The sequence below is a fragment of the Giraffa tippelskirchi genome, chromosome 4 (assembly GCF_054371585.1).
Source record: "Giraffa tippelskirchi isolate mGirTip1 chromosome 4, T2T-mGirTip1v1.2.pri, whole genome shotgun sequence".
NCBI classification, from domain to species: domain Eukaryota; kingdom Metazoa; phylum Chordata; class Mammalia; order Artiodactyla; family Giraffidae; genus Giraffa; species Giraffa tippelskirchi.
Genome location: NC_137278.1, coordinates 209,213,139 through 209,227,028, shown reverse-complemented (window position 1 = coordinate 209,227,028; position 13,890 = coordinate 209,213,139). Strand labels below are relative to the sequence as shown.

General features: G+C 51.9%; 1 protein-coding gene across 2 annotated transcripts; it reads left to right on the top strand.

Annotated features, from left to right (window-relative positions):
- The first annotated feature begins 2,109 nt into the window (after positions 1 to 2,109).
- LOC145546868 (polycystin family receptor for egg jelly-like) lies at positions 2,110 to 10,189 on the top strand. 2 transcript variants are annotated; one of them, XM_081594986.1, is made up of 2 exons: positions 2,178 to 6,962; positions 7,068 to 10,189. In XM_081594986.1, the coding sequence occupies exons 1-2, from the start codon at positions 2,262 to 2,264 to the stop codon at positions 9,252 to 9,254; spliced, it is 6,888 nt and encodes a 2,295-aa protein (XP_081451112.1). In that variant the 5' UTR covers positions 2,178 to 2,261; the 3' UTR covers positions 9,255 to 10,189. The 2 variants fall into 2 exon arrangements, with proteins under 2 accessions (XP_081451110.1, XP_081451112.1); XM_081594984.1 differs by having other exon boundaries at positions 2,110 to 10,189.
- Positions 10,190 to 13,890: the final 3,701 nt, after the last annotated feature.

Genomic DNA, 13,890 nt, shown 5'->3' with positions numbered 1-13,890 from the left:
CGAGGATCCTACATTTTGATTTTGCACAGGGCCCTGAAAATCATGTCGTCGGTCCTCTGACAGCCAATGCATTAGCACGTGCATCTTTTCTGAATTCCCCACTGCTCACCACCTCCAGAGCCACTAACCCCAGACTGAGTCAGGACCAGCTCACTCACATACCGAGTGTTCCTGCAGCAGGCAGGCCTGTGCCTTTGGTTTCCCTGGACCCCGCCTAAGAGGCCCCTGTCCTTTCAATCCTGTCCACCTACAATCTATCTCCCTCACAGCAGGAGGATGCTTCCAACCTGGAAATCAGATCAGGCCCTTCCCCGCTCAAAACCCTCAAACACTGCCCAACCCACTTGAGATAAAATTCAAATACACGACCATGGTCTCTGAGGCCCAGCTTGCTCTGGTCATCGGCCGTCTCTCCAGTGACATCTTCTACCACTTCGTCTCCTCTCTGCTTACTCAAGCCCCACTACTCACCTCTCTCCTTCCTGCCTCCCACAATTTGTACTTACAGTTCCCTGTCCCAGTTATGCCCTTCCCTAGCTCTTTGTGAGGCATGCTCCCTCATTTCATGCTGATCTGTTGGCTCAGAGGGCACCTTCTCAAAGAGGCCTTGATTCCCCATCTCACTGTCATTCTTATCTCTGTACCTGCCTTATTTGTCTTCACATCACATCTCACAGTTATCATACTCAAAATCCCTCATGCTTAGGTTAGTTTTGATTGTCGCGCAACCCCGTTATAATGGAAGCTCCATGGGAACTAGGCCTAGGGCTAATGCCTAGAAAAATGCCTGGTATATAGTAGGTGCTTGAGAGCTGTCTAAAATGACCAAAGTTAAATGAATTAATGCGGAACAAAAAGGAAAACAGACATAACAATGGATAATCAGAGAAAATAAGAAAACAAATAATGAGGTGACAGATCTAATTGAAACATATCAATAATTACATGAAACGCTGAGAGTACTTACATTAAATACTGATGGCCATCTATCGTTGCGCAGTCACTAAGTCCCGTCTGATTCCTTGCCACGCTATAGACTGAACCTCCCCAGGTTTCTCTGTCATCCTCTGTCTCTCAGAGCTTGCTCAGACTCATGCCCATTGAGCCGATGATGCCATCTAACCATCTCATCCTCTGCCCTCCCTTTTCCATGTGTCTTCAATATTTCCCAGCATCGGGGTCTCTGCCAATGAGCTGCCCCTCTCCATCAGGTGACCAAATATTGGAGCTTCAGCATTAGGCCTTCCGATGAATATTCATGGTTGCTGGTCTAAATAACTCAATTAAAAGGAATAGATCGACTGAGTGGATAAAACTGTAAAACTCTATGAAAAGTTGCTTGTAAAAGAACACTATAAAATAAAGATATAATTTGAAAGTAAATAAATGAAAAAAAATATGCTACCTAGAAAACAAGCACGAGAAGGCAAGTGTGATCATCTTATTTGACTTCATCCCCACCATCCCCCAACCCGCCCTGGTTTATTGAGATATAAGTAATGAATACTGTGGTTATTTTTATATCAGGTAAAGGAGACTTCAAAACAAGGATTCTGACCAGAGATAAAGACATTTAATAATGATAATAGCGACAATACAGCAGGAAGACATAACCAAAATTGTGTATCGACCTAATAAATAGAGCTCCAAAATATAGGAAGCAAAAGTTAACAGAATTAAAGAATCAAATAGACAATTCCATAGTTACAGTAGGAGAGATTATCATCTTCCTTAACTACCGATACAACTAGAAAAAACTGCAGAAAAGATACAGATCTAAGGAACAGCACCACCCTTCTCGACTTGACTCCCAAACAGAGGACAGTACACCCAACAGCAGTAGAATACACATTCTTTTCAAGTGACATGAACACACAGATGGACTTAAGACAGACCACACGGTGAACTTTCACGAGTCTCAACTTGTTCAAAAACGTGAAGCATCCATCGCACAGAATATTCTGTGACCATAACAGAACTGAATTACAAATCAATAACTGGGAGGATTTTTACACACCCTCTAAGTATCTGTAAGTGAAAGTGTAACTTGAATTCACAGGTCAGACCCAAACGGGAAATTAAGTGACTGATTTCCTGGGCCGCAGGAAGCCCACTGACCACGCTGACCCCAGGCCCCGGTGGCCCCCGAACCCCACGCCCGCCGTGACCCCGGCCCGCGGCCTGGCCGCCCCGCGCCCTACACGCCGTGTCCGTTGGCCCTCCGCCCTGCGCCTCCGACGCAGCTCGCACCGGGCGCTGCCATGGGGCCCGGGACGGCTCTCCTGCTCCTCGGCCTGGGCCTGGGCCTGGGATGTGGCTCCGGCCGCCAGCCTCCACACCCGGCTCCGCCGCAGGCGCCCGGCTCGCCGACCCGAGACCTCCCCGTCCCGACGCCCGCCTCGGCCCGGCGTGCCCCGTCCGAGACCCGGGCCCTCGTCCAGGCGCGGCGCCCGGAGGCCGCGCTCCGCTCGTTCAGGGGCTCCCGGGACCCTGGGGAGCGGGCCGCAGGCTTTGGCGGCCTTGGAGCCGGCCGCGCCCGCATCAGCCTCCGGGCCCGCGAGACCCCGGACGGCGGCATCTTCCTGAGCGGCCGTCGCGTCCTCTGCCTGCAGGCCGGGCGGCTCCCAGATCTCTCGCAGCGCTGCCTCCGCGCGCACGTCCAGCTGCGCGCCCGCCGCGCGGCGGCCGCTACTGCCGCCGCCGTGCTGGTGGACCTGCAGCTGTCCGCGCCCGGCGGCCGGCTCTCCCTGCGCTGGCTGTCCCGCCTCCCGCGCACGCTCGGGCCTCTGGAGTGGACCTTCCGCCTCGGGCTGCTCGGGCCCACGGTCGCCGACAGCCGCTCGTTGCCCCGTTGGGCTCTGCACCGCGGCCGGCGCTCCTACCCGGGATTCGTGGCCCGAACCGAGTGTCCCACGGATGGGCCCACCCCGGTCGTCTTAGAAGCTGTCAGCCCGAACAGCTCAGAACCCATTGAGTCCTCGGTGTCCTGTCAGGTATCCCGACCGGCGGTCTGTAAATTGGACCCCGTGCGGATAAATAGGAACGACGATAAACCGGTGCAACTGACCAGGGACATGGAAGGCACCCTCAATGCCACAGTCAGCCTCTTCTGTCCAGTCCAACAGTACTTTCTACAGAAGTGGTATATCTATCCCGTGGCTTCTGTAGGGGACGTGCCTGACTGGACTAAACCTGTGAAAAACCCACCAATCAAGACAGGTAGATTTTCAACAGAGTTGATTATACCCCCATATTCTTTCACTTGGGGGGTGTATCTGTTTAATTTCACAGTGGTTGTCATAACGCGTGATCCCCAGGTTCCAGGGCAGAAGGACTCAGATGGCATCTATGTTGTCATTTTTAGACGTCCCCTGAATGCTGTTATTTCAGGGCCTTCCAACATCACAATTAATTTCACAGATGGGTTGACCCTCAATGGAAATATGTCTTCTGATCCAGAGGAAACAGGCCCTCTAGAGAAAGAGAGACTTAAGTTTGTCTGGTACTGTACCACAAACCCAAGAAACTATGATGGAAAAAAAATAACAGTGATCAGCAAGGACGTTTGTCTCCCGGAGCAGGTTGATCTCAAGTGGACATGGGCCTCTGGTCCTATTCTCACACTTTCTCCAGAAACCCTTCAAGGTGGCCGTGTATATTTTTTCAGACTTGTGATCCAGAAGACCGGCCGGTCAGCATTTGCCGATGCAACGGTGCAGGTGCTTCAAGGAGACCTGGTAGCAAGCATTTCGTGTATTGAAAATTGTGACCAGGTTTTGGTTCTATCAGAGAGATTCTCGTTGTCTCTGGATTGCACAGGTTGTACAGCAGGCCGAGATGTCTATCGGTGGTCCATTCTGACGTCTTCAGGTCAGGAGGTGCCATTTGACTGGACAGGGCAAACTTCAACAGGACGGAATGGTGCTTACTTGTCTATAAAAGCTTTTGCTTTCTGGAGTTTCGAGGAAGATAAGTTTTGGATTTCTCTAAATGCAGCAACTTGGAGTGGAGTCACCTTGGCCTTAAGGTATCCTTTCGTTATTCGCCATGTATCTGAAACCACAGAATGCAAAATCGTTCCAGAAAAAGGAATTTCCTTCATGACTGAATTTATCATTAAATGTAGTCAATTCAAGGCTCAGAACATTGTTCTTACATATAAAATAATAGTTCCTGATGTACATGGATTTGGTGAGATCAGTTCTTTGAAAGAAAATAACTTTGGGTCCATCCTGTATTTGGGGAAGAATTGCACATCGCCCCCTTCCTTTCTCCCTGTTGGTGTGTCGGACAGTCATTATGCCTTGAAACTAATTGCTCAGGCATATAATACCTCTCTGGGAGCTTTTTCTCAGGTGAACTTTTACGCCACTGTGCAGCCTCCCACTGATGTAAAGTCATCAATAACTGTGCTGGAAGAGTTATCCAACTTCACCATGGGACCAAATTCCTCCCTGTCTACTTTGCTTCAACAGCAGGATTTTTTAAATGCAAGTTATTTAATATACGTAGTAGCTTCTGTCTTGAATAGCATGAAAACTGACTTAAGTCTGCAAGCTGACAAAATTAAACTCCGAGAACACCTTTTCAATCAGACACTCATTCTTCCTATAAACACGTTGGTGAATATTAGCCAGGTGGTCATGGCTGTTACTAAATTAACAGAGAAAACCTCTGAGATCAACGCATTCTCTCAGAAACTGGCCACAGTGAGGACTTGGCAAGCGAGCCAAGCCCTGCAAGATAGTCATCAGAGAGATAAGAACATTTCTTCTGAGCAAATAAAAAGTGTGTCCATTGGAATATTAATAACCTTGTCTAATATCCTGAAACTGCTGGTTCAACACGAAGTGTTCGAAGAGCCTTTCCACGTGGTTGAATCTCTAGCAGACACGATATTGGCTGTGAAAGTGCCAGAGAACGAGACCACTGCCTTGAGGACCTCCAACTTTAAAATGTATGTGAAGAAAACGGAAAAGTGGAATGTTACCAAGTTCTTCAGCACCCAGAAGCACTGTCAAAATTGTTTTTATCCCACCCTAAGTGTGAACAGCGTTCCTAGTCTGCCTGCCAACGCTCCGATTTCCACGATGTTTTGTGAATTTGCAGATGACCCTTTCCCTTGGCTCAATTATGGGGAAAACATTTTGACCCAGGTGGTTGGATTCCGAATGACAGGAGTCAAGGCCACGGGTGATGTGATTGAGATCCCACCTGATGCAGTGGAAGTGTACCTCATCAGGAAAAACCTGAGCTTTGGAACGTTTAATCTCACGGTGGGACCCAGGGCAGAGCCTTATGCAATGGATGAGTCATTGACAAAGACGACAGGGGCGTTTAGCTTTGTTGTGGACAGTGCAGCAGGGAGGGACGTGTTGATCCACATCATGACAGAAGTATCCGTGTTGTTCACGGTGTCTGTGTACGCCGGCCACGAGCTCATACCCACCACTTTTATGGCCAGCTACCTGGTGCCCCATAAAATCCCTCCAATTGCCAACAAGAGTGACCTGTTTGACCCGGAGTGTACAGTGAAGGAGGCCCGAGTGGTCTGCCTCCCTGCGGCCCTGCTGCAGCTCATAGCTCAGCGAACCGATTCCTCCGAGCCCACCGTTGCTGTGCTTCTACAGGCACCTCGTTTCGTCCTAAAGCCCAATAACAAGTTGGTGAGAATTTCTGTTTTCAGCAGTGAATGCTTGGACATGTTTGGGATCCAGAGCGATTGGAGAGAAGATACCTGTGTTGTTGGAGAGAAGACCACTTGGCAAAGAGTGCACTGTATCTGCAAGAATCCACGGCGGGCCAAACGGCAGCTGGATATAATCAAACAGGCCAACCTTCGCCTGCGTACCCACTATTTGACAGCCAAGGTGATTGTCGTCCCTAACCCTGTGGATTTACGAGTGGAGGTCATCAAGAACATCACCCACAACCCTGTGACCCTCTTAACGGTGCTTCTCATTATGCTGTTGTACTTGGTCCTTGCGTTCTGGGCCTTGCTCAGAGATGAAATGGACCAGTATCTTAGGGAGCATGTGATAGTTCTGCTTGATAACGATCCTTATGATAATGTGTGTTACCTAGTCACTGTTTTTACAGGAAGCCGTTGTGGTTCTGGGACCAGGGCCAATGTCTTTATCCAACTGCATGGAACCAAAGGTAGCAGCGATGTGCACTGTTTAAGCCACCCGCAGTTCACAACTCTCTACCGAGGAAGCATCTGCACTTTCCTCCTAGCGACAAAAAAGGACTTGGGGGACATCCATTCCCTCCGTGTGTGGCACAACAATGAGGGCAGGTCCCCCGAATGGTATTTAAGTAGAATCAAAGTGGAGAATCTGTTCAGCAGACACATCTGGCTCTTCATGTGCCGAGAATGGCTTTCTATTGACACCTCTCTGGATCGAACCTTTCATGTGACCCCCCCAGATAAGCCTCTGAAGAAAATGGACTTTTTCCTCATAGATTTAAGTTACAAGCTGGGGAGAAGCCACTTGTGGTTCTCTGTTTTTTCTGGTGTCATTTCTACACCGTTCAATAGGCTCCAGAGGCTGTCCTGTTGCTTAGCCATGTTGCTGTCCACGCTTCTGTGTAATATTATGTTCTTTAGTCTAGGCAAGGAGATCCAAGCGGAGCCACAAGAGCAGAGGTACATCCGGTCGATGGTGATCGGATTGGAAAGTGCCTTTATTACCCTCCCGGTGCAACTGGTGATCACATCTTTGTTCATCTATTCCCAGCGGAGACCTCGGGTGACTCGAGGTGAGGTCACTCCTCGGATCCATCCTTTGAAACCGGCCGCAAGTGAGCACTGGGAAGAGCGGCTGGGAAACTGGCACGCCTATGAAACTGACAAGGCACGCTCCCTGGAGCCTGTGTCTAAGGGACGTCGTGCGAAACCCAAGGCTTCTGTCAAGGTCACCTCTCAAAGACAGCCCCCGGCCAAGCAGGCAGAAAGCAAGGTCTCTCCCACCAAAAGTAAGGTCTCCCGTACCCAAAGCAAGGTCTCCAGAAACCAAAGCAAGGTCTCCAGAGCCCAAAGCAAGGTCACTCAAGCACAAAGCAAGGTCTCCCACATCCAGGGAAGAAATATAAACACCAATGACCCAAATATTGCAGAGAATACAAATGTTTCTGAAGAGGAGAAGACTCCCCAGGCAGGTTCGACAACCCTTGAAGAGAAGACCAGAATAGTCTTGCCACAATGGTGTGTTTGTGTTGCCTGGTTTTTGGTTTTTCTTACCTCTGGCATATCCTCCTTCTTCGTTATCTTTTATGGACTGACTTACGGCCTCGAAAAGTCAACAGCGTGGCTGTTTGCATCGTTTTGTGCATTCATTCAGTCAGTCTTTCTAGTGCAGCCGTCTAAAGTCATACTGGGGTCAGGCTACAGAACACGGAAGGCCAAGTACTGTAAAAATATTTCGTGGATCGGCAACAGCCGCTTCACTGAGATCAAGCTGCACAACATCCAGAAGGACCCAGAAGAAATGGACAGACGCCACCGGTATGTCATGGAGCTCCGAAACTCGAGAATGTACCAGCCTCTCACCCAAGATGAAATCACGATATTCAAAAGAAAGAAGAGGATCAAGAGAAGAGCTTTCCTGTTCCTGAGTTACATCTTCACTCACTTCATCTTTCTGGCTCTCTTGCTGAGCCTAGTTGCCGTCCTGCGCCCCACTGACAGCTTTTACTATAATCAGTTTATTCGTGACCAGTTCTCTGTGGATCTGGCAGGCGTGACCAGGCTGGAAGGCATCTATCAGTGGCTGAACAGGGTGCTGTTGCCGCTGCTCCACAATGACCCGAATCCCACGTTTTTCCCTGACAGCTCCTCTAAAATCCTTGGCCTGCCGCTGATGAGGCAGCTGAGGGCTCAACCTGGAGACAGAGCGTGTCTGCCGGCCAAGAAATTTGTGGAGGGCAGCCTCAAAGGAGAGATTCGCTGTCACCCCGAATATGGCATTGACCCAGAAGACACAAAAAACTACTCTGGGTCGTGGAATAAAGTTAGTAAGCGGAACACTGGCAAGACGACCAAAGGGTTTACTTATAAGCCTCCAGAGAAGAGATGGGCGTACTCTTCCTATGGGCTGCTGCATACCTATGGCTCAGGAGGGTACGCCTTCTATTTTTTCCCAGCAGAGCAGCAGTTTAATTCCACACTGAGGCTCAGCGAACTCCAGAAAAGCCATTGGCTGGATGAGAAGACCTGGTCTGTGATTGTGGAACTGACCACCTTCAATCCAGATATCAGTCTCCTCTGCAGCATCTCGGTCATCTTCGAGGTCTCTCAGTTAGGTGTTGTGAACACTAGCCTGAATGCACACTCCTTCTCGCTCACTGATTTCAACAGAAAAAACTCAGCCAACTCAGCAGAAAACTCCTTGTACTTGGCCATCTTCATTTTCTTCCTTGCCTACGCTGCTGATGAGGTTTACGTAATCACACAAGAAAGGACTGCCTATGTGCAAAGTGTATATAATTGGCTCAACTTTGCTCTAAAATGCATCTTTACCTTGTGGATCGTGCTCTTTTTCAGGAAGCACTTCTTGGCCGTCGGTGTAGTTCGGGCTTACCGGTCGAACCCTGAGGATTTCATTCCCTTTCACGCAGTGGCTCGAGTGGATCACACCATGAGGGTGATTTTGGGTTTCCTGGTATTTCTGACGGTCCTGAAGACGCTCCGGTATTCCAGGGTCTTTTACGATGTGCGTCTGGCTCAGAGGGCCATCCAGACTGCCCTTCCTGGCATCTGCCACATGGCATTGGTGGTGTCCGTGTATTTCTTTGTCTTCATGGCATTCGGGTACTTGGTGTTCGGCCAGCACGAGTGGAACTACAGTGACCTGACCCACGCCACCCAGACAGTAGTTTCCTACTGTGTCTCCGCTTTTCAGAACACGGAATTTTCCAATAACCGGGTTCTCGGGGTCCTCTTCCTCTCATCTTTCATGCTGGTGATGATCTGCATATTGGTCAACTTATTTCAGGCAGTGATTCTGTCTGCCTACGAGGAAATGAAGCAGCCCGTGTACGAGGAGCCCTCAGAAGAGGCGGAAGCCATGACTTATCTGTGTCGCCGGCTAAGAACTGCTATTTGCTGCCTGTGCTTCAAACCCAGGGCGGAAGACGGACCCAAGTTCTTCATCGACATGGTGTACGGGCAGCCAGAGAAGAATAGCCGCCGCTACCTGGGGCTGAAGACCAGACACATTAATGGGAAGAAAATGGTTTACCTAGTCGTGTGATCCATGACAGTTCCAAGACCCACAGGCAGGTTTCTCCCAAAGGCTCAGTTTCTGATCAAGGAATGTTTAATGGTTCAGTTGTGTTTCTACCCGTATCCTTCACAGTGCACACCCCACGTCTGGACATGTCTGCTGTGGTGGCCTCCCCTCTTGGGACTTGAAAGAGGGTCAAGGGCAGTGTGGCCTCTGCGGAGAGAGGAGGGCGACCATCTGTGAGTCCTGGGTTCATTTCCCTTTTTCTTAGAAGCTGCTGTCTTTGGCACTGACTGCAGTTTAGAGGATTAGAGATCTAGATTTGAGGGAAGGAGCTGAAAGGGCCCCCAAGCTCATCTCAGCTTGTCAGAAGCAGCAGGTGAATGCTCCTGCTGTTCCGGCCCCCTTCTCCCCGAGGCTGGGAGGCCAGGGCTAGTGGTTCAGGGCAGAGCCCAGGTCCCTCAGCCCTGCTGGCCCTTCCCTTTGCTGATGGGACTGCAGAGCCTCCCCGCCTCCTTCCTGCCACCACACACACTCCCGCTGGGCAGGGCTGGAGGGGCCTCAGGAGGGGACCCAGGAGTAGCCCTTGTGCCTGGAAATGGAGGAATATGGACCAGGACGTAGCAATCTGAAGCTTCCCATGTGCTCCTTAAGGCCACTGCAAGTTATGATAGTAATGTGTTTCTGGCCACATGACTTTTGTTAAACAAGAAGGTGTGTATGTGTGTGTGCGTGCTGTAGGGTTCACACTTAAAGGTAGTAAATAGTCTATGTAATGCGTGTAGCCATATATATATATCTCCAGGATTTGGGCTTTTGGTTGTTGATGACCTGGTGGATTGTTTAGAACACACTGCTTAAGAAAATTGGTTAACAGCTCCTGTATTTTCAACCCAAAGCGTGTTCCTTTATGTAAATGTTTGCTAAGCTTGATCAGAATTAAATATGTGATTCCTCTGTGAGGCCTGTAGTGATTTCTGTGAGAGGTGCAGGTACACAGACGGCTCCTGCCCTCCAAATGCAGTGCCAGCAAAGGGGAGCATATACCGCAGGTGGTGGCCGCTTTGACCCAAGTGTCTGTCACTCGCTTGGCGCCCTGATGGTGCTCACTCAGCTGCACTGCATGGCCATGGCACCTTGCACCTTGGCAGGTATGGGCACAGGCACACATAAAGGCCTTCCATCCCTTCGTCGCTGGGGTCGGGGTGGTCTTCCTGCCAATTAGACAATAGTCTTTCTGACTCACCGAAGACCACCCAAACTGTCATGATCAAATGCTCATTTCTGTGTTTTCTCAGTTCCCTGGTAGGATTCACGGGTGTGGCTAGGTTCTGGTCAGCTGGTTCTGGGTGAAGTGCACTTCCTGCATAGCACTTCTCATTATCACCCAACTTTCACACGTACTTTTTTAGAACCATGGCCTTGCCCAGTAACTGTACGGGACTGGTTCTGGGGTCAGAATGGCCGACTCTTGAGAACCCATGGACTGTAGCCTGCCAGCCTCCTCTGTCCTTGGGATTCTCAAGATAAGAATGCTGGAGTGGGTTGTCATTTACTTATCCAAGGATCTATCTGACCCAGGGATTGAACCTGAGCCTCTAGAGTTGTAGGCAGATACTTTACAACTGAACCACCAAGGAAGCCCTCAGAACAAGTGTGAAAGGAGAGAGGGGGCCGCCATATCACCCCTTCCTGAACCACCCTGCCACCCACAGGTACCCACACAGATGGCACCCAGCGGGAGGGCCCAATGCCAAGGTGTCCAGGGGGCCTTCCTGCAGCTGACCCCCTGGGTGGTGACGCCTGGTCCCCGAGCACGGAGCCAAGGTTGCCATGAAGTCCCCTGTGTCCCTCCCAAAAGCCCTCACTCAGGACTGCATCACAGAGCCTGTCACCTCCTGTCAAGTCCCGCCTCTATTTCTGTGAGCCCAGAGGTCTGCAGAGACCCAGAGGCCCTGTGGCCCCAGGAGGGCACCGCTGCCCCCTGCGGAGGGGGAGGGTGCTGGGAGCCCTCCAGGGCAAGGTCTGGGGGACGAGCCCTGCTGAAAACTGGGGAGCAGGTCTGTCCAGGCAGCATGGACGGTGCTCAGGCAGCCTGGGGGAGCCTGGCGCTGCTTTCTGTGGGCTGGGCTGCCTTGGCCTCGGCCTCCCGGAGCCTGGCTGCTCTCCTCTGAGTGATGAAGGGCTCAATGCCTTGTGGCATTGCATCCAGCAGATGGACTGGGCACGTCCAAGTGAGGGCCAGCGCTGAGCCAGGCCCAGGAGCGGTTGTCACTCCTGGGTACATGCTGGTCCCTCCCTGAGCCTCAGTCTCTGCTCCTGGGAGGGGAGGCGCTGGAGGAGGGGCCTCTGAGTCAGAGAAGCCGAGGCCCTGGGGCCTGCAAGCCCGGGTGTCCAGGGTGCGTCCAGGGTGCGGCCAGCCAATGTGCCCCAGCACAGAGGGAGGGGCCAGGCCTGCGGGAAGCACTTAGCATCCCACCCAGCTCTGTGCCCTCGGCTGCGGCTCCCTCCGGTGGGGGCGGTACTCAAGAGAAGGGCTGGCCAGCAGGCCCCAGTGCCAGGTCAGGAAGCCAGCCTGCTAACATAAAACTTACATTGTTATATAAGGGGCTAAACTTCTTAGGACGATCTGTGGTCTCTGAGCGGCCAGGTCACGCCGCGTATTTCTTGGGGCCTGGCTGCACTGGAGAGTCCACTTGTCCCTTCCGTCTGCCCAGGACCCGCACTCATCTCTTGGGGACCTCGCCCCGTCTGGTCCCCTGGAAGGTCTGATCGCGCTGCCACCCGCGCACCAGGCCACCCCGGGGATGCGGGTCCGCGGGCGCTCTGCCGATGGCGGCCTCCAGGTACCTGACAGTCGCGCAGCGGTGCGGTGGCGGCCATGGTGAGCGGGTTCCGCGTCCGCGGTGCGGGCTCTGCGCGTCGCCGCGTCCTCCCGCGTGGGGGCGGGGTGTCGAGCCTCGGGGGCGGGGCGGGAGGCGTGGCGGGGCCGGGCGCGGTCCCCGCCCACTACTTGCTTCCGACACACCCACCGCGCCAGGAGGCTTACCCTCCCAGTGCGGGGAACCCAGGGCCACCCCTGGCTGGCAGCTTTGGTGTGAGCCCCCGCCTACCCGATCAGACAGGAGCCAGGGGCGGCAGGGGCGGAGGGCGGGAGTGGGCGAGTGGGTGGGATGAGGGAGTCCCTCTCCATGGGGACCCTCTGAGAGGTGACTGCAGAGTCCCCTGGGAGGCAGAAGAGTCCTGGGGCAGCGGTCCCTTTGAACAAGTGGGACCAGGGGCCGTGTTGTAAGGGCCCCAAGCCTGGGTGTCTCTGTCCTGGGTGTGGCCTGGACGGTTGCACAGGGCCTCACACTTAGAAGGTCTTATTTGCCTTATTTGTCTTCATATCACTTATCACAGTAAAATCACATGGTATGTCATGCTTGGATTATTTTGTATTTCTTTTACCCCCATTATAATGGAAGGTCTATGGGAACTAAGCCTAGGGCTGATGCCTAGGAAGATGCTGGGTATAATGTAGCTGGTTGTGAACCCTGTATGAAATAACTATAATTAAATGAATTAAGGGAGAATGAAAAGGGAAAAAAATCAGATATAATAAGGAAAAATCAGGAATAATAAGAAAACAAATAATTAGGTGACAGATCTAAGTCCAGACATATCAATCATTACATGATCTGGTTCAAGATGGCAGAGTAGAAGGATATGGGCTCATCTCCTCCTGCAAGAGCACCAAAATTGCAACTAGCTGTTGAAAAAACAGCAACAGGAGGATGCTGGTACCCACCAAGAAAAGATACCCTATGTCCAAAGACAAAGAAACTGCAGTGAGATGGTAGGAGGGGTGCAATCAAGATAAAACCAAATCCTATACCCACTGGGTGGGTGACCCACAGACTGGAGAACAATAATCCCAAAGAAGTTCTCACACTATTGTGAAGGATTTGAACTCCATGTCAGGCTTGCCAGCCTCGGGATCTGATAAAGGGACTGGGAATCCCCAGGGAATCTGGCCTTGAAGGCCAGCAGGATTTGATTATAGAACTTCTAGAAGGCTGGGGGAAACAGAGACTCCAGTCTTTGGGGCACAAACAACATCTCACCTGCACCCAGACCCAGATGAGAGGAGCAGTGACCCCCACAGGAGACTGAACCAAAACTGCCTGCTAGTGTTGGAGGGCCTCCCGTGGAGGTGTGGGTCAGCAGGGCCTCACCACAGAGACGGGGGCACTGGAAGGTCCCCCTTGGCGGAAACCCTCTTGGAATTCACCACTAACCCTACCATAGAGCTTGTAGTGGTGCTGGAGCAGCTACAAGAGATACCCAACGTGAAGAGATACCCTACATCCAAGGGCAAAGGAGGAGCCCCAGCAAGATGGTAGGAGGGGCTAATTCGTGCTTGGAGTCAAACCCCATACCCGCCAGAGATGCTCAGAAGGCTCAAACATACCTTGTGCACACCAGGACCCAGAGACCCCACAGAGACTGAGTCAGACCTGCCTTTCAGTGTCTCCTGAGGAGGTACGGGTCAGCAGTGGCCTGCCCCAGGGGCAGGGGCTCTGGGTGCTGCAGACCTGGGTATGGCATAAGCCCTCTTGGAGGAGGTCGCCATTAACCTCACCACAGAGCTGCCAGAACTTACACAGGACTGGGGAAACAG